At 43.7% G+C, this 20,607-nt stretch overlaps 1 protein-coding gene across 11 annotated transcripts in view; it reads left to right on the top strand.

The window, feature by feature from the left end:
• LOC125767602 (PR domain zinc finger protein 1) overlaps positions 1–12,310 on the top strand; it is a 36,639-nt gene extending 24,329 nt beyond the window's left edge. For 6 of the 11 annotated variants that reach the window (XM_049434363.1, XM_049434365.1, XM_049434362.1 and 3 more), the window contains 5 exons: positions 4,012–4,236; positions 4,336–4,452; positions 5,599–5,637; positions 5,772–8,352; positions 8,425–12,310. In XM_049434363.1, coding sequence (XP_049290320.1) covers positions 4,024–4,236; positions 4,336–4,452; positions 5,599–5,637; positions 5,772–8,352; positions 8,425–8,879 — 3,405 coding nt within the window. In that variant the 5' untranslated portion in view covers positions 4,012–4,023 and the 3' untranslated portion in view covers positions 8,880–12,310. Of the gene's footprint in view, positions 1–2,102; positions 2,254–2,339; positions 2,487–4,011; positions 4,237–4,335; positions 4,453–5,598; positions 5,638–5,771; positions 8,353–8,424 lie in introns of those variants that run through there. The other 5 variants (XM_049434367.1, XM_049434366.1, XM_049434359.1 and 2 more) reach the window with 3 other exon arrangements.
• The last annotated feature ends 8,297 nt before the right edge of the window (positions 12,311–20,607 follow it).

Here is a 20,607-nt window from a genome sequence, read left to right as displayed (position 1 = left end):
TGTGTCCAAAAGTTACCATTCATCATTCTGATACTTCAGCTTCCACTTGCATAATGCAACCTCCCATCAGCCACAGCTCCATCTTTCATTCTCACATGATTTTCGTTCGCTAACCTTCACTTTTCGCGTACGTTCAGCGTGCAAATTCTGTTCCGCCATCATCTATCTGTCATCCTGCCGTTGATGAACCAAGCGGGACGAGAAAATTTGGGGAGGGGGGACAAAACTACAGCTTCAAACTTGAAACCGGTCATTCAACGATAGGGCTTTGAAACGCCCTAACCTTGATCGTGCGATCACCGTAGTTTGCGTTTTTTTGGCAAAGCCGCTCACCCTTACCGTTCTCCCGGGGGGAGCAGCATCCGCCAACAACAAAAAAGGGAAGGGAGGTGATGAAAATTCGCACCACGTCAAGATGGCGACTGGGAGGATATAAACTCGTGATGCACACATTTCTACACGCACACAACGGTTCGTAATGAAAAGTCTGTCCCATTCGGTGAGATTTGAAGGGATTGGATGGGAAACCGCGACGCGGATTAGAGATCTCCGGACGGTACGGAACGCCTCAAAGGGGTAAGAATTTCAGTGAAGGTTTTTCCTGTTTGGCATACAGTTTCGGGTGCATTGCCGGGTGGTTTCCCTTCGTTACCGCTTTCCCACGCAGCGAGTTGGCGCTTCCCAAAAATCGCTCGCTGTTTAAAAGTCTAGCTAATGTACGATCGACCGATCGGCCGATGTCGAACGTGTGGGCCGCAGGTTCGTGACTGTCTGCGAGGCATCGTTCGTGCTCTTTCGCTCTCGTTCGATGCACTTACTTCCCAGCTAGTGTAGTGTAGCGTACTAACGCGACTGCAACGAAGGGTGGATGTTTGTTCGCAAGGGTGAGCGGGTTGTGGCTAAAAATAAAGTGATGAAAGTTTATTAGGAATCTCAATTGCCGCTGACCGCTTGGACGCAATTTGCATTTGCACCCTTTACGACCCCTTTAACAAACGCACCCCCACACAAGCACACGCCCTTTTCTGCCTGCTTGCCTTCCCACCCCATGTTCGGTTACGAATGAAAAGCCGATGGTGAATGTATTTTTGGTGGTTAGAAGACACTTAAAGGCAGGCATCAGGTAACAACGCTTTACGATGCGGTTAAGCACCAGCAGGGATAAAAGTAAAACCTAACCTAGCAACAGCAAAACAAGTGTGATTTGTTTTGTTTTCGTTGATGCATTCCCCCGTCCCGCACCCGTTATATTTTCTCCTGGCACCTGGCAGGCTAAAAGAACATTCCGAGACACAAAGAAAGAGTTTCGGTAAGATTTTTTTTCTTTAGGGTTTTCATTTCAATTGACGATTGTTTATGCGCAGAGCAGCAAACGGATTGTTGCTGTGAAGCAAGAGAAGCAAATCCTTCTTGCAGATGCTGAAACGAGTTGGAAAATCCATCCAAAGCGAGAGTGAAATGGGGGAAAAATAATAATAAAAAAATATCAACCACCACAACCACTTCCGGATGTTTCTTTCGGGGAGCACTTTCCATGTTTGGGAGCACTGGTTTTGCAAGTGAAAAAAAAACACAAAAACACACTTTCTGGTTCTCTTTCTCTATCTGTCGCTCTCAAGTTTCGGATGCTGCATCGAGAGCACTTTCCGAGAGGATTCCAATCTCATCTCCGGTGCACATATCCTTATTCGGAGGAACGAACGTGATGGCACGATAGTACACTAGCTGATGGCTTGAGAGGATGTCTGCATCCCGGACCTATCCCAACTAACTTTGTGCAACGTTTTCCCGACCTATGCACCACACTCTCGCCAAAGCGCAAAAATGTGCGTGCGTCAGAAAGGGACAGTAAGCGACATTTTGGAACAGCAAAAAGGATTTTGCAGTGAAAACTGGGTCAGTAGTGGAGGTGTTTTCGGCTCTCGGTCGGTCGGTCGGTCGGTATTGGGAGTGTACACCACTGTCCTGGCATCCGCTTCCTTGTCAAGCTTTGCGAAGCTGTCGCTTCCGTCAAAATGAGAGCAAGACAGTTTGCGCGTCCCACACGGCCCATCCGTCCCAGGGTTTGATGTTTCCTCACTCAACCCTTGGCAGTCGAGAAGGTCCTCGGAAGTGTGTGTGTGTGTGTGTGGATCGATCGAATCGGGCGATGGGTGTTTTAAAGCGTTACCGCTTCCGTGATGAAGCAGTACGTTAGGTTTTTAGTACGCCTTTCACGCCTGTTCCTGTACCATTTGTTGGCAGTTTTTAAAAGTGCGTACGTACGATCGTGCGAAGGTGGATGCTGCCACAACTGGTGACATTTTGTACCGTGGTGACTGCTTTTTCCTTTTAAGCAGATAGTTTTTCCTTCCGTTTGAAGAATGTTTGATGTGCTAGAAAAGGCATTAAGGAGTTTATTCTGATTGGAGAAGTGTGAAGTACTGCTAAGAGTGTGACGAAAACGCTTACGCTGTCCAATGTTTCGGTCATCCTTTCGGCACTAGGTTGGTACCGGCGATGTTTGTGTGCGGTAGAAGCACCGAATAACCGTTGAAATGTGGTTTGATGCATTTGTTCTGCAGTGTCGTTGCATAAGTGTGTTGGATGGTGCCGGAGAGGTCCGTTTGCGTGATATCCTTGAAATGCTATAAACTCCATACAGTTTGATAAAAAAAAACACACACACACCTAAAGAACGATAAGTTAAAAACGGACACACCTGGACACCATGGACATTTGTTTAGTGGGTGAACGTGTGAGTGGGGTCGTGAGCTAACAGGGGGACGAGTTTAATTTGGTATGACCTTTGATATTTCACTTTCATTCGTGCTGGTGTAAATCAGTCAACTAGCAATGGAAGCAAATGGGAAGTTCTCCACAAGCACATACACACACACACATCACGCAGGACGAGTGTAGCAGTCGTGTAAGGGTGGTCAGTTTTTTCACATACTTCTACAAGAGGGAAATACCATTTGCAACAATAGGAAGCCACCTATTTGTTCGAGGGTGCCAGGAAAGAGAAGAAAAAAAAAGCAGCGCACCGTTTTCCATGGTAATCTTGTTGGGAAATTGTACCGAATCGATAAATTACGACGCTTCTGCAGTAGACGCCGTGAATACTTCACCACGCAAAAATGGGGCTGCTGCTACGTAACGGATGGGTTTCTCCATTCCGTCAAGCCTTCGTCACTTTCCCTCCCTCTCTACCCGAAAGTCATGTGCACAGTCGCGACCACGGACAATAGGGAAAGAGTAAAACTGCAATTTTCCAACCCGTTCCGTTCCGTCCGTCCGTCCCACAAATGAAGGAAATATGTACGACCGGTGCTGGTGAATATGGGTGGACATGGAGCATCCGAGCGTCACTCGAGAAGCGCATACGCGCTCACCACATTTCGTGCTGCTGCATCAGGATTAGAAGGGATTGCATAACTGCACCTAGATGCTTGCTCGCTTGCACACATTTGCTTCCTGGTGGATACACACTCCTGCTCAAACGCACACACACACGAACCTTAATGGGGGATTTCCCTCTCTAACCCACACACGCACTCGGTGCTCGGTGGTTCGGTGCTGACCTTGAGTCGGATTTTTCATTCCCTGTCCCGTGTCCTTTCCGTCCTCCGATACCATCCCATCTCACGCAACCTATATACGCGCCGCTCTCTGCAAGGACGCTCAACGGGGTTGGACATCCGCATCGTACGCTCATCGCCATCGCATCCTTTCACTGGCACTTCACCTTGAGACAACAAAGCGAAGCAAAAGGTGTGGAGGATGCATTTTCCACCACCCTATCGCTCTCCCCCATTGCTAACACGAGGACTGGGTAGCTGGATTGGCATGACGTACAGGTGGAAAAGTTGCAATCGATTCTTGCTAGTGTGTGACGCCTTTATCTGAGCGCTTCGCCACTTCGTCTCAACCCACCCTGCTTACTGTGGGCACACAAGCTCCCGCGGCACACATGCACACACGTACACTAATTATTGTTCTTTGTTGTCTTCTGTTTCCTCTTCTTTGCAGCAGTTAATCAAAATGTCTGGAGCGAATCCCCCTCGAAGCGTTACGCCAAACGCGCAGCAGGACTACGATGTTACGCGTATGCGAGAGGAAGACTTCGAGCGGCTGGCCGTCTACATCGTGCCGGATATGCCCTGCGAGAAGGGTGTACCGGGACGGGCGGAAAAGACACTACCCCGCAGCCTGACGCTCAAACCCTCCCTCGTCCTCTCGACGCCCACATCCACGGTACGTTGTTTTCTCCAACGCGCTGAAACGCGCTAACTTGGGAAGGGAAATTATAAAAAAGTGGAAACTTTCTAACAACGATTCGTCTTTCTTCCACAGACTGAAGGTGTGTGGAGTACGGGCGTCATCCCTCGGGGTACCAGATTCGGTCCGTTCGAGGGTGTCCGTACACCGAGCCATCCCAGTGACAAACAGCTATGGCGGTACTTTTGGAGGGTAAGTGTTCTGTTCGTGGTTGAAACCACAATTCTCCGTATGCATAAGCAAGCTAGTACAACTAGACAAAGGAATTTCGTTCTGTCCTGCTGGCCCTTTCTCTGTCTGTTGGTCACTTTTTCTCCATGATTTGGTGGTGGTTTAACTTCTAGAAATTGATGCTAGATGATTTTGAGCATGAGCATCCTGTCGAACGGGAAAGTTATGCTCAAAGCGCACGCAATATAGATGAATTGTTTTCCAATCGCATGCACTCAATAGAGTTCTTTGTATTTATAAAAATGCAAAAAAATATTTTCCCCCTTCAAATTGTATAAAAAAAAAACAAACAAACCGAAACGCTCGTCTGCAGTTCTTTATTTCATGTAAATAAATAATTTCGATGCCCTTTTTGCTGCAAAACTGACCTTACCCCAATCTAAATTCGGAAGGGTGTTGCAGTTATCCATCTCGCTGGAAAAGTGTTACGATTTTTCCTTTATGTCAATTGACGGATGGCGGCCGTCCGTTCTCTTTCCTCTAACTACAGCTTTTCACCCTCTCCTAATAACGCGACAATAAGGAAACATTTTCCCGACTCTCGCGCAACTCGGTGTGCGTGAAAGAGAGCGACACAAATGAATGGAGAGCTGAAAAATTCTGAAGCATAATGCAGACGATGTTGATTTTTTTCTTTCGCGATGTTCAGGGGGGGTGTTAGGTATAACTTTCGCCGCCATTTCTTTGTTGTCGCGAAAAAGGGACGATCGTCTTCGCTGAAGACGTTTGTTTAATGCTGTGACTCTACCGTTTAAGGGTAGCCTTTGTTGTCGGTTGTCTGGAGAGGAATTATTGTGTTTCGTCGAAATCCCATCCCGCTTAATAGAGTAGAAAATAAAACATACTCCTAGTTGTACAGCGAACCACAGAAGAAAACCTCCTTATGCGCCTTTGGCAGAGAACTTTTTGTCTATAATCTATATTTTCTCTTTATGTTTCTTTCTTTTTCCATAACATCAACTTCCTGCTTCTCGTGTCTGACTGACGTGTACAAACAAACCAAAAAACCGAAAAAAAACAAACCAAACAATCAACTCTAATTCTGAACCTCTAACCCTCAACTGGTCATCCTATCGCCATCTAACCCCATAACTAAACCCCGTGCAGGTGCAGGAACTGCGACACGTTTCCTATGGGAATATCAAGGTACTTATGAACACGATTTGTAATATAGAGGAATGATTGTCCCCAAAAACGCTCACTCTCTCTGGGCGCTGGTCGTAAAAGGCATCCACTTCAATCGAACCTTCTTTTCTCGGGGTGGTTTTCTTTTGTTTTAGATATTTAAGGACAGTGATTTCTACTATCTGGACGGGTCGGATACAGCACAGTCGAACTGGATGCGGTACGTAGCGTCCGCGTACAGCTTCTCGGTGATGAATCTGGTCGCCTGCCAGCATCAGGAACACATCTACTTCTACACGATACGCGACATCATGCCGAACGAGGAGCTGATGGTGTGGTACTGTCGCGACTTCGCAAAGCGGCTCGGGTACGACATTGATCCGGAGCGTGCGACCTACTCCATCTGTCGCGAGGAGGTGGTAAAGAAGACGTACAAGCAACCCGTCCCACCGGAGGTAGCCTACAATCATGTGAAGCACGTGATGGGCCTATACCTACCAGCGATGGTACGCAGTACGCCTACGCCGAGTCCATCGCCGCCCGCCCCACCAACCAGTCATGGTCATGTTCCTTCCGCCAAGCATCACGCGCTGCATCAAACCGTACTGCGGGAGCCCCGGAACGGGGGTTCCGCCGCGGTTGGTGCGACTGCCGCAACAGAAGAATCGCTACGCGATCGATCTCCAATACGCATTGTGATCCGTGAGCAAAGCCCACTGCTGCGGGAAAGTGTCAAAGAGGTGGACGCCGACTCACCAATCTCACAAACGAAGGAAACGGCGTACGAACATCAACTGACACCGAACGATGGTTCGGTACGGTCGGATGAGGGCTACCACAGCAATGGGTACCATGAGGATGGATTCACACCACCGGAGGATTCGAGCGATAGCGAAAGCGAACACAACTATGTGCTGGACTGTTCGAAGAAGGCGATCGAACCGAAGGAAACGAGCGTAGGCCAGCACAAGGTAAGCACGACCGAGCCGTGTGACAAGAATGAGTACCGGAAGGTTAAGATGAAGATGCCGCTCAAGTACGAGTTTAAGAACAACAGCAAAAACTTCAAGGTAGAACCAGAGCTGGAGGCAACCGAACGGGAGGTAGAAGCGGTGGCAACGGTTGGTCCGGTCAGTGCCGAACCGATGGGACCGGGTATGCGCGAGGTGACACCTGCTACGAGTACCGTGATTGTGCTGGACACAACGCCCGAAACGGTTGTGGTCCCGCTGACGAAGAGCTATTACGAGGCAGAACCGACGTCCACCTCACCGGCGACCTTCATCCGCTACACTCCGCCGAGCTCGAGCTCGATCCTCGAGACCATACTGACCGGTAGCAATCGGGCACCGTCCGTAGATGATCCACACCGGCGGCAACCGAACGCAACACCGCCTCCGACCTCACCAACCGAGATGGCCTACTCGTACAAGAAGTCGCAACGGTACGGAACGGCCTGCAGTCCGGACTCGAGCTCTCAAAATCCGGCACCCGAGCCAACCGAGCCCACCACCCGATCTCAGCCGCTCGAGCAGGAACCGAAGGAGGCGGACCATGCGGATCTCGCCCACCATCTGCCCCATCACCATCTGCACCATCACCCGCACCATCATCATCTGCATCATGCGCAGCATCAGCAACCGCACCAGAGCAGCTACCACCTCGGGCACGATCGGCTGCACGATCGCGAGGAAGCGGCCCCATCGCCCTCACCCTCACCCCTCGTTTATCCGGGTGAGCATCATCATCTGCATCCGCATCATCCCCATCACGGTGGGCAACATCACCCGCAACATCACCACAGGACACACTCGCCCGTACCGTACGAGTCGCCAGTGCCGAGCTACAGTAGCAGCAGTATTTACACGACATCGAACGGATCGGCCAGTGTGATCAATAGCGCTTCCAGCTCCACCTACAGTCCGCCGCTGAACGGAGGGCATTACGAGAGACTGACGACATCGTCGACCACCCCGATGCGCACGGTATCACCGGGCTTACCGAGCGGTCCACCCGGTCCAACCCAACCGTCCGGATTTGTACAGCTGCAATCGAAAGGTCAGCTACCGCTTGGACATCCGCTGATGCAACCGCTAACACCGCTCACGCATATGTCGCCCGGTCGCGTGTCACCACCGAGCAGTCTCAGCCCGGACGGTGGATCGTACTCTCGCAGCGGTAGCCCGATGAGCCCGGGCAGTCCCAATTCGCGCGGTTACCGAAGTCTGCCCTATCCGCTGCGGAAACGTGACGGCAAGATGCACTACGAGTGTAACGTGTGTAGCAAAACGTTCGGTCAGCTGTCGAACCTGAAGGTGCACCTGAGGACGCATTCGGGCGAGCGGCCGTTCAAGTGTAACGTCTGCACGAAATCCTTCACCCAGTTGGCCCACCTGCAGAAGCATCATCTGGTGCATACGGGCGAAAAGCCACATCAGTGTGACATCTGCAAGAAACGTTTCTCGTCCACGTCCAACCTGAAGACGCATCTCCGTCTGCACAGTGGCCAGAAACCGTACGCTTGTGATCTTTGCCCGCAGAAGTTTACCCAGTTCGTGCACCTGAAGCTGCACAAGCGGCTACACACGAACGATCGGCCGTACGTGTGCCAGGGCTGTGATAAGAAGTACATCAGTGCGTCCGGGTTGCGTACGCACTGGAAGACGACCAGCTGCAAACCGAACAATCTGGAGGAGGAACTGGCAATGGCTGCAGCGGCCACGTCCGAGTGTTTAGGTAGGTATCGCGTTGCTTAACTGCGCCAGTGAACTTCGCCATATCTAATTTGCGTTTTGCTCTCCCGTACAGATAAGGACGGTCAACCGGACGGTGAAGGTGGTCGCGAGTTTTACGAAATGTCACACCTTCCAGCATCGCACCATGGAACGGGACCGGGCGTGGTACAGACAACGACGGCCACATCTTCTGCCCAACCGACAGCACACCCGCATCATCCACACGCCGGAATGTCGCATCACCATTCCGAGCAGGTCATACACAAGGTGTCGGCGGGTAAAATCCAACAGCAGCACACGAATGGCGCGAGCCCAAGTAGTAATGGTACGAGCAACAATAACAGTCCCAACAGTACCAACCACAATCTACCGTCACCGCATCTACACTACGGTGGACATATGGTGCAACCGAACACGAACGGAACGGGTGGTGGTGGTGGATCGGGATCATCTGCCTCCCAGCATGAACCCACCAGCCGCCCGAGTGTGATCGAGTCCAGCCAACCGATGGTGATCGAATGTACGTAGCCCGGTGTGATACGACTCTTAGGGAAGGAAAAACAAAACCCCGCTGCTCAAACTGAATGAGATTGAGCCGAAAAAAACACGTCGTCGAAACAAACCTGTTTTGCACTATACATATATTTATATTTATTGTTCCGAAATGTGCGGGAAATGTAGATCATCTTGTTTTTAACGAATGTGCATCACTCGCATATAAGCTGTTGGGCGATACTATTAAGTGGTCTTAAGAAACGTAACTTATCCAGTTAGCATGTAACGAGTTTGTTGATCCATGGGCTGGCGCATGTATATAATGGCTGTAATAGCATCCGTGGGGTGTTCGCCGGGTGTCCCCACCTAGGTTCGAATTTGTGATCAAAATTGTTCTTTTTTTCGTTTATCCTCCCTTCGGAACATTAAATTCCTTTTGTTTGTTTGTTTTTGTTTTGCTGTGTTGCAATGCGTGTGCATGATGTGTGGCGCTTAGAAGCGTAGATACTAAGAACGCCCCATGATAAGACTCCCAGCGTTTTATGCGTGCAAAAAAATAAACTACGAAGGGCTACCGTTAGAAATATATATAAATCTAAATATAATATAGATCTACATAATTAGGAAACCGAAACGCATCAAAGATCAAAATTGAAGTCTGATAGCAATTAGGGATATTTAGGTTGTTCGTTCGTTTCACATCGCTCGTTTTTTGTGTGCGTGTGTGTGTGGGACCGGTTTGGTGTGCCGTTGTTCGGTACCGAATCCGGCAGAAAACGCTCGAACCACTCGACTGACTGATAGTTTTCCTTCGTGAACGGGTGTGAGCGATGGGACACACAGCCTGGGAAGCGGATTGTAACATACATTTACCTAGTGCATGGTGGTTTGTCACGCATTGTTCCATTTCCGTTGTGTTTTGGTGTATGATTCGTATCCCCCGAAACAGGAAAACAGATTAGATGTTAGGTGAGAATGATGGCGGTGACCTTAGCAACATATACGAGTGAATTTGATGAAGCGATGCGGAGAGAAAATGTTTACTATTAAGAAAACCTTAAGCTAAACTACAGTACTACCACGATACACACACAACACACACACAAACAGACAGACAAAGGACAGAGACAGGTGTACGGATGTAATTGAAAATTACAATTCACAACTTAGCTGAAGATCGGTGCTTTTTCAAAACCGTGCACATCCCGCAAAGGGTTACTCCCTTTGTCGTGGATCGCGGTACTAATACTATTACTCAGAGTTAAGATTTAGATTAATGAATAAAATTATATAACAAAAAAAAAAGAAAAGAAAACTTACGAAGATAAAGTAACAGCAAAAACAAACATTTATAAACTAAACTTTATTGCGAGTGAAGTGCGATGAAAGAGATGGAACGGGGAAAATGTGTGGAAAATCGTTTAGAAAAGAAAATGAAAACAAAAAAAACATGTATAAAAAGAAAAACAGAATTATTCGTTTGGTGCTAAAACCTGGGAAGGGGAAGAAATATTAAACGGACAGTGAACAGAGTAAAAACATGATGAAAAGAACAACAGAGTAAGGATATTACAGTTATGATTAAACACAAACATTACCCTTAACACCTTTGCCTCTGTAAGAGCAACAATAAAATAAGCAAAAAATGAAAATAAGAAATATCAAGTAACAAAAAAAAGGAAAAATCATAAGAAAAGTTTATACAAATAAAACAAACAGAATAAAAGTTATTGCAACACCGTAAGAGAAAACAAACAAATCAGAATGCTAAATCGCGTAGGAATCGCTAGAATTGTGGATGCTCTTTTTTCCAACCAGAATCAAGTACAGAATCTAAGCCGCATTCTACATGTAGTCGTAACTCAATCCAAAACTCTAGGGTACGCCAGGATAGAGACATAAAAGGGAGAGATCAATTGCAAATGAAAATGGCAATCAATGCTTGAAACAGTGGCCAAACCGATTCTAAAAAATTACAAACTCCCGTCTGTTAGCCAGATCAGCTAGCCAGCTACAGATGGTTCCATTCTTTAGTTCATCCTGTTTTCCTGTTTGATGTACGTCGGGTTGTGTCCCGCACACGGTGTATTCCTTCCGTAAAACCTTAACCTATCCATCTCACGCATACATCAGCACACGCAGAAAAGTTCACACATAAACACGAAACGTCAATCGCGATTGAGGCTTTTGGAGCTGCAAATGTCACGGTCCTGATCGTCACGGAACCATGCTTTCAGTTTCCTTAAAAAAATAAGATCTTCGTTTTATGTTTGTTAGTTTTTGTTTATCGTTTTCCGGTCGTTGATCTTTGTTTGTGTTTTCCCCCCGTTTCCTTTTGTGTTTAGAGGTTAGAAAAGAAAGCGATTGTGTTAGCCATTAAGTCTGCAATAGTTGCGATCTTCGCGAAGATCAAAACCATAACAGGATATTCTACGATAAGCGAAGGAGAAAAAAAAGGGCGAGAAAAGGACTAGCATGATAACATATACAGATAAATATACAATGATACGCGCACTATCAAATTACAACAAAAAAATACACTCGGAACGACGAGTTGAAAACCGAGAAATGTTGATCATTTTCCATCACGTTTTTCATACGTTATTTTTTTTACGATTGTAAGAGCACTTCGGGATTGGTTGGCCATCCCATGTATGGGGTGGGATCTGACCGTAGGATTCTCATTGCCCGGAGAGAAGAAAAACAACAAAACTGACTGATTAATTGAATTAGTGCGTTAATTTTTTATTCTCGTTTTATGTTGCATCTCACATCGTGCTAGGATAGTGAAAAGAGGCAAGGTAAAGAGGTGAGCAAACCGGGCACGCTGAAACACACGATGCAAGCATTTTAATTCGTTAAGAGCCACCGTAAAACGGGCGTGAGGAAATGCTCCTGATAAAATGTGTATTTTGTTTGTTTGTTTTTTTTATTACTATCATTATTATTGTCCTAAAGCAAGGAGCAAAGGAATGCAACGCAAAGGAGTGGAATAATTAGCGCATTAGCATTAGCGTGAACTGCTAAACCCGTAGCTTAACATAGATTGCAGGACCACTTTTTTCGAATAGTTGATAACAGAGAGTATAACAAACCCCGTTTGTGCTTGTATAGTATGAAAAACAAAAATGGAATAGAAGCAACTCAGCATCTCGCAGCTGGGCTTGGAAAAGGAAAGGATATGTTATGTATTACACACACACAAATAAAACGAAGGAAGAGGAAAACTATGAATGAAAAAGAAATAATCCTTAACCGATACGCCGATGAAGCAAATACGAACGCTACCTTACTGATAATAATTTAAACAAACAAGAACATATGAAGTAAGACTAAAAGGATAATTAACTGCTGTAGTCGTAAGTGAAAAATGCTAGTGTGCGAAACCTGGGCAACGGACAAATGTGTCCGCGTCAGCTAATATGCGTGCGTGAATGGGAAACGAGTGGAAATCTTTATAAAAATACAGAAAATCTTTACTGAAAAAAAATATCGACATACATTGTGGGTTTTATTAAATATCCGAAAAAAGAGTGTGTAAATATGAAACCGGAATGTGCACGTGCGTAATTATGGGAAACGAGTGGAAATATTTATACAAATACAGAAAATCTTTACTGCAAAGATATCGGCAAACATAACGATCACATAAATTTTGAACATTTTTAAATATCCGAAGAAAGGATGTGTAAATATGAAACCGGAATTGTAAGGTGTGTAATTATGAAAACGAAAATATTTTTCCGTAACCGTAGCTGTTTTTTTGGTTTACATCTTTGATGATGTGATGATGTAGAGTTTTCATATGAATTGTCTTCCAATACATACGAGAAATATGAGTTCTCGTGTTTTTCTTTAACAAAAGCTGTGCAATTAACTCCTTTTGCTTCAGACTTTTGTTGAACTAAAACAGCAAATAATTTGTTATCTAGTACTGATAAGAAAAAATGTGCCTCATTTTAGCACTATCTTAAAATCTATTGAGTGAAAATCTGGAGAAATTCATGTAACAAAATGTTAACAAGAGTTCAACTTTCCGTCTTCCATATTACGTTTTTTTCACAAGTACAATATCATACGTATGATGCTTCAGTGGCTGTCGCAGATTTACTATTTCAAAAATTTTATCATTATTATTTCATAAGCAGTAAAACAATTTTAACTATATTATGAAATTGGAATGTTTGGACGAATAACTATTTCATTAATATCACTTAATACCACAGAAAGATATTTGGGTGTAGACATAAGGGTTAACTATACAACCATTCTCATATTCGCAGCATCAGGGATCAATCAACTATTCCGTAACACTGGAACGAGGAAGGGGGATCAGCGTTATGTAGCGGAGAGGAGCAGGGAATGATTCAAATTTGTATTTGGTAAAATAAAGCAAGGCACTTCTAAAATTCTGCATTTTTAATGCAGGCGTTTAAAAATGCCAGCTATGGTGTGAGTAAGTAAGGCGAAAAGTAAAGCATTGTTCGACTCCTTCCTTTCGTGAAATTCCCCATAATGGCCCGGTAAAAATCTTCACAAACGATTCTTCGACACCAAGAGAACATCCACTTAGTACAGCAAAAGAGGTCATTTTGGAAAAAAATGTATAGGTCCAGCAACGTAGTCAAGGGACATGGCTGTCAAAAGTGGCGAAGGCAAAAGCTCCGCACCTTCCTCCAGAACATCCATTCAAGTAAAAAAGGACTTTAACAGGTCTTGCCATGGCAATTGTCAACCATAAGTAGACGGGTTCGACGGTTCAGTAGGAAAAGTAGGTTCTAAGAAGAAAGAGAATAGAGAGATTGCAGCTAGCGGCCAACAGAGGGCCCTGTATCTGGCTTAACGATATCCTGTATTAGGAGAAAAATAGTGCGGGGGACCAAAAAAGATCGATTGTAGAGCCGATCGCAGATAACTGATAAATGCAAATCTTTACCTTATATTGGCAGGAATCGGGAGCGAACCGTGCTGATAAATAAGAAAGATGGACTAGGAGATGGGGTATTAGCTTTCGGACCGTAGTGAAATATAGTCGAATTTTAACGTCGTTATAAATCGACAGTTTAAAGTGAATATTTGCGGCATCCGAATATAATAACAAGATGCATTACTTTTAATGCGAGTAATACTAACAGAACTGTTCGATACGTTTGACGTGATGTTATGTTAAACGATAGTATCAGAGTGATTTCTTACAAATTTACCCAGAAACTTTGCTTTATTTGTATGTAATCTAAACTGATTTTGTTTTTGATTTGCTTTGACAAGCGGCCAGTTTCATCATTCGAAATAACAATAGACTGTACTAGGAGGTTATACAGCGGTTTACACAACTCTATGGACGCCTTGTTCTTTGTGATTAACTTGAAATAATAAAGAGATAGACAAACGCCTTGTTCTTTGTGATTAACTTGAAATAATAAAGAGATAGACAAACATAAAGCACGATTTAAAAACAAGATAAATGTTAAATATAGCATGACATAGGGTAGATAGAATTAAAGGAATTTTGTTCTTTTTAATGACAAATAAAAACAATCAATTAAAATACTGAAACCGTTTTAATGAGTGAAATAAAAACAATCAACAATATTTGGATACCTCGAGAAATATAAAGTTTTGATTTATTTTGTAAATAAAATCATGTAAATTACAAAAAAAAATCGCTCCATGAAGCCGATACTGGCAATCGAATCGAAAATTTGACAACAATCCTCGCACCCACATACGGTGCAAAACGGCATTGACCTACCGTCCTGACCCTATTTCATCTTCTCCTATCACCACCACCACCACCATCTCCACCATCATTACCAGCAGTAGTATGCGTTCCCTAGAAATGTTTTCCATTTTTCATGCACCCTCTTCGTAGGGAACGCACCCAAACGTTAACACCGACCAAAGCCGCAGATCTCTTGCATTGGTGTATTTGCATCCCTCTCGTTTAATCCTGCCGCTTTCCGTCCATTATTATCCGGCCGGCTGTTAGCACGCGATGCATTTCCGATTTCCCCCTTACACGGTTTGCAGATGCAGGCAACGACCATTCGTGTATCCTCGCTGTTCGTATTCAAGTCAACAACCGGAGGGTGAACTAAAACGCACCCCTCCGATAGCGGCAGGACGAATTTTACACGTACACCCAACGGTCGTAGTTTCGAAATTGTTTGCTCCGGTACGCATGCAGGAATGGAAAGAGCTGCATTTTGAGCTGCGATGCTAAAAAACGACCAATCAACATCAACCGATGCTTTTTTATCGAAACAATTCAACGCCCCGTTTTTTAGCGGACTTGGACAAGGATATATCCGGGGAAAAAACACACGAAACAAAATGGCTTCCGATTGTAAAACGTGACACAAGTGGACAAGATTCGGTTCACATTATCGATTATGAGTGAGGAAAATGATGGATGAAGATGTAGCGAAAGTGACGGCAGTAAGGACACGACAAAGAAAGCCCATGAAGTGCTTTCATTGCTTAATCCGAACACATTTTGTCCTGTCAACAGGAATCAGGCTAGTTGTTTGCATTGCGGTCAGTGAAAGGTAAGGTTCAGGTTGACGAACGAAAACAACTGACGACAGATTATGCAAGGGGCACGTGACAGCTAGGAGATGGGAAGAAGTCCTTTTCGAATTGACCGTAGAAAGAAAAATAATTTTGTACAATGATGATTGTTGACCTGGATGTTAGTAGTTTACGAGGTAACATTTAAGGCTAGCGAATTTAGAATTGATCTGGATTACACTGCTTTGAATCTTTGTGTACAGTTCTGTAAATATGCTGTGCATAGAATAGTTATTAAGATTAAAAAAATTAAATCAGATAAATATATCTGACATTGTTTCTATTGAGGTACACACCACCAATCTTTAATACTTTTTTCTTTTATAGCGTTTGCTAATTAATCAAAGAACTTATCATTTATGATGGGAGTTGTTTTTTAAGTAGCTAAAAGTTATAATATGATGTCACTGTTTAATGAGAACCCGAAAGATACTGAATATTTTTCTGAAAAGAAAAGACAACTTAAAAAAATATTTCCTAATGCATTTATCCACAGGAAATTGGACATTTCAGGGTTAAGTTAAACAATAGTGCTACAAAAATGCAGTACATTAAAATGCATTATTTATGCAGTGGAAAAGAGCCTTCATGAATTACCATTTGTAACTCAATGATAGCTTTGTAATATTCTACTTTGTATATCAAGAGGTAAAAAGAAATTGTGTAGTTTTGAATAGGATTATACTTTATTTGTTTCAATTATTGGATACAGATATGGAAGAAGAAAAAAAGACATCTTTTGCATCTTTTGGCATTTTATCTCACCACTACTATGAAAGCAGATTGTTTTTGGATTTTCATTTATGCTCATGCGCAGTTCCTTTCGTTATCGTGCAAATAATCGAACCAAAATGGCAGGACTCTTCAAAGAAAACTTTCTACTATTAGGATGTGCATTTTTAAATGGGTTTGTGTGTTGTTTTGTAAGTAAGTTTTCTAACAAAAAGTAACATCATACATTGGACAAAAAGAGGAAAAAAAGCAGAGAAGATATAGCAAGATAGTTAACTTAACTGAAAGTGCATTAATTGCATTAAGTGCTGATTGTCTGCAAGTGTATTATTGATTTGTTAAAACGATGTAATAACTTTAGAAAAATTTGAGTTTAAATTTAAGGTATATAGAACAATTTTATATTGTTAAATTTATAAATTATAGACAAATAAATACAGCAACATGTTATCATGATTTTGAAAGTGAAAGTTTCTTCATTGAACTCCAGTTTCGGAACCGCGCTACTGTTTAAGGTTAAACTGAACCTTTTCTGGGATGCAAACAAAAACCCGAAACGGTCAAAGAAATGCAAACCAATAATCGAACCCTACAGTCGGCAACACCAGCTGCTAGATTGGTCTCGTGTCGATTGTCCAACGTGCATTCGTGCGTTTGCTATTTCCATCGGCCGTCCTATTCCTACCTTCACCATTTCACCCCACAAAACAACCAAACGTCGATCGGTCGCTGCGTTGTGAGCAAAAGCGGATTAAATCTCATCCGTACCGGTCAGAAGCAAATTGGCCGTTGACCGATTTTCGATCCATTTCGATCCTTTCTGAGCACCGATTCACGTCCTCGGGCTGATTTGTATTGGGTAGCGGGCGTATGCCGGACCCTAAAGGTACACTTCCCGTGGAGGATCATTTTTTATTTGTATTCCTTTTTTTCGACACTATTTTCATATCATCGCATTAACGCACGCTGTCCGGGGCAGGCTATCGTAAAATAAGCAGCAACAAAACTAAACAAAAAATACATTCCGCAGTAAAGTGAACGTACATTAATGGGGTGTTTAATTGTTCTCCCCCCTAGCAAGCAAAAAAAAAACAGAAAAATGTTACGTATCGTAATCGAAATCGGAAGATATTATCGGATTTTGGGACCCCCGTGGACGTACGTTTCGGACATTGATTGACAGCTGCTACATTGCTGTTCAAGTGTCAATTAGAACGAAAGCAGCAAAAGGACCGGCATCCCATGCCTGGTCCCTTCCAGTGTGTGTGAAATAGCTCTGACCAAAGCTTATTTGCATGCATGCATGAATGCAAGGATGCAAACGAGCACGACGTTTTGACAGCGTTTCAATGCACTGTGTTCACTGCATTCGTCTAGCGTTTGTTCCAATACTGTCGGAGGTCCTGTAAGCTACACGTGTCGCCCTCAGGTTCGTTCAAATTAGGTCACGGAGAAAAACAAAACCTCGGCGCGGGCTTATGCCAAAGAAAGAAACGCGTCGCACGGACGCGCGTATCATTTTTCGGACTGTTTTTTAGGAATATTATATTCCACTGCCGGCTTCCGTTTGAATCGACGAAGGTGTTGTGTGTGATCGATTTCTCTGTCGAGATGGTTGATGACAAAGCCATACTGATACCAGTTGCATGTATATAGATCATGTGATCACGTTTGTATGTTTTTGTTTCTTTTTGGGGAACGATATCAATTTCCTTACATCCGCCGCAGTATAACCAATTCAATTGTGTCACTGTATTCATCCCAAACAGGAAAGTTGTTTGATGAGACGGAAAATTATTTATAATTTATAAAACATTTTGTTTACTTGCGTTCTTTACGTTAGGCATGTGATTTGAATTTTTTTTTTCAAATATCAAAAACACAAAAAAGCAATTTAATGAATCGTCCCCCTACTCGTTATCGAGTATGAATCGTTAACGGCCTACTCAGGGTTGAGCACGTCGCAAAGAGGATCCACCAGATCCAGCCAACGAGCTCGCTGTGCTCCTCTACGTCTCGTGCCAAACGGGTCACTGACATGGGGTCATGAGTCCGCCATCCTCATCATGTGACTCAACCATCTTATCCTTCCGGATTTGACAACCGTCAGGATATCTGCATGGCGATTGCATTGGCTTCCTCCGTTAGCATAGTTTAGAACTCATACCCATAGAGGGCTTATTGTGCGTGTTAAAATAAATTAATTTGAACGTATTTTGAAGTGAAATCTTTTTGTGACTGTTTGTTAATTTAATACAAATTGATTGTTTTTTATATAAGTAACTTTTTTGTTTATTTTACGGTGTTATGAATTAACTTTAATAATATAACTTTATAAAACAATATTTAATTTTATATAATTCATATTTTGATAGACTATTTTTTTTTTACAAAATAATGAGTTTTTCGTGTTGGTTTTGTTTATTTGATTTTGACCAACTTTTAGGAATGTTTACCACTAATTTGCTTGATTTTTATTGCTACACTTTCATTTTTTCGATCTGGTCGTTCTGTTCGAACATAAAAACCCTCTTTACTTATTTTCTGCTTGATGCGCGGAAAACACATAAACTTAACCATTCTACCATCACAAATTTTCGATTGCAACATCATCATCACCGTGATCAAAACAAACCCTTCGCTTTCGATTCGAATTGGAACACGATCCGAAAAACGCAAACCGGAGCATCATCTTCAGCACGGTGTCGTGAAGTAATCTAATTTACGTTCGACCCAATCACGAAAACATCCGCCTCCGACCGATGCATCCGTGAAAGCGATCGAAGGTATCGCAAACCGTCCTATCTCAAGCGTCAGCAGCACAACGACACAACGTTTCCAACGCCACCGATGGATGGATGGAACGATGAAGCCATGCTCCGAACGACGATTCTTCCGGGGTGTTTCCGCACTGTTTCCGGACACGGCAAAGCGTAGACCAGTGTTAGTGTGAAACGGTATCGGCCGCCGTACCAAGATTTCGGCGATCAAAACGTCTAGTGTGCAGCATAGTGAAGGCAGCACTCTAGCCTTGAGCTAGTGTTGGAATGGTGTGATGTTGTGACGCCAAAGCATTGACGCGACGAAAGCAAAAAAAAAAAACTCGCGACGCAATAATGTTTAACAACAAACAGTTGACCAGTTGATCGCGGGGGGGTTGCGTTTTAGGGGCTGGAAGATGGTCCAGGAAGAGGGGATCGTCCAGATGCGGGTCAGTTGTGTGACGAACGATTTGCTTGGTGTGTTTGTGTACAATAGGAGAGTTCGATAGAAATGCGTTGCGGTTTGTCTTGAGGATTTAATAATGAAGATTAGCAAGGAGAATGAAACATTAATTTATATTAAGCTTTTTTTAGGTCAAAGTATTTATAACCAGTTTTTAAAACTTTCCTTTAGTGTTGCCATTAGATAGTTTTAAGAGCTGTAAACTCGCTTTAATAATACAAGAAAAAATTTGTTGGGTGGTAGATTTTCTAATCCATCATAACAAACGCAGATTAAATTTTTTTATTCAGTTTTAGGGTTTTTTCGAATGTTGGGACACAAAATAAATATTCTATGCAGATTGCTTACATTAAATCTTATTTAAATTAATGTTCATGTGTTTAGATATCTAATGCAAATTTACATATGTAATGACTAACTAAACATAAATAAAAAATTTTGCAAAGAAAAAACTTAAATCTGTAAATGAATAAATAAATTTCATTGCAGTATGGAACGCTTTTATTGAGCGAATAATACTTGCGGGAAAATCCAGAAGCATCAACTAAATAGTACCCTCCTAAAAAACCATCCTTTTGTCACACACATTCTAGCCCTGCACAGGCGCACTCGTCACCTCAATGACCCGCTCGTGCCCTTATTTCAGTTTCCCCTCTTTCAACCAACCAACACTTTGGAATGCGTTCGCATGTGTGGCGCTCCGGTGAAATCGTTGCAACACAATCTTTCCTCCTTACGCACGAAGGGAAAAATGGAGGACCCAAACGCGCTTGAATATATTCCCCCCCTTCAATTCTAGTGGGGCTCTTTCTCCAAACCTCCCACACGGCATCAAAAAAGGGCTTGACGGGGAGTACCAGAACAACAAACGAAAAAAAAAATCCAAAAACGGAACCGTCTACGCTTCGCGCCGATAACAAAAACGGTTCTTTTTGGGCAGAATCTGTTTTAAAAGGGTCGCAGTTCATCCCTTCGTTTTTCCTAAGCGTGTTTTTGGGGTGGTTTGAAGCATGCGAAGATCGCGACGATTCCGTCTCGCTCGCTCGGCCTCAAATTCAAACGGTACACCGTGCGCGCACACACCACAAGGCCGCCGGACCACGTGCTGTTATAGCCCGCGCGCTTTGCGTTTGATAGTGTGCAGGGATGGTGCGGTACACGCACAAAATAGTGCGTAGCGTGTAGGCTATCTCAGTCGCACCGTACCACACTTACGAGGTGGCCAACATTCGGC

Source organism: Anopheles funestus, chromosome 3RL (assembly GCF_943734845.2).
Source record: "Anopheles funestus chromosome 3RL, idAnoFuneDA-416_04, whole genome shotgun sequence".
NCBI lineage: Eukaryota > Metazoa > Arthropoda > Insecta > Diptera > Culicidae > Anopheles > Anopheles funestus.
Note: the sequence above shows the minus strand (reverse complement) of the source record. Positions and strands in the feature narration are given on the sequence as shown.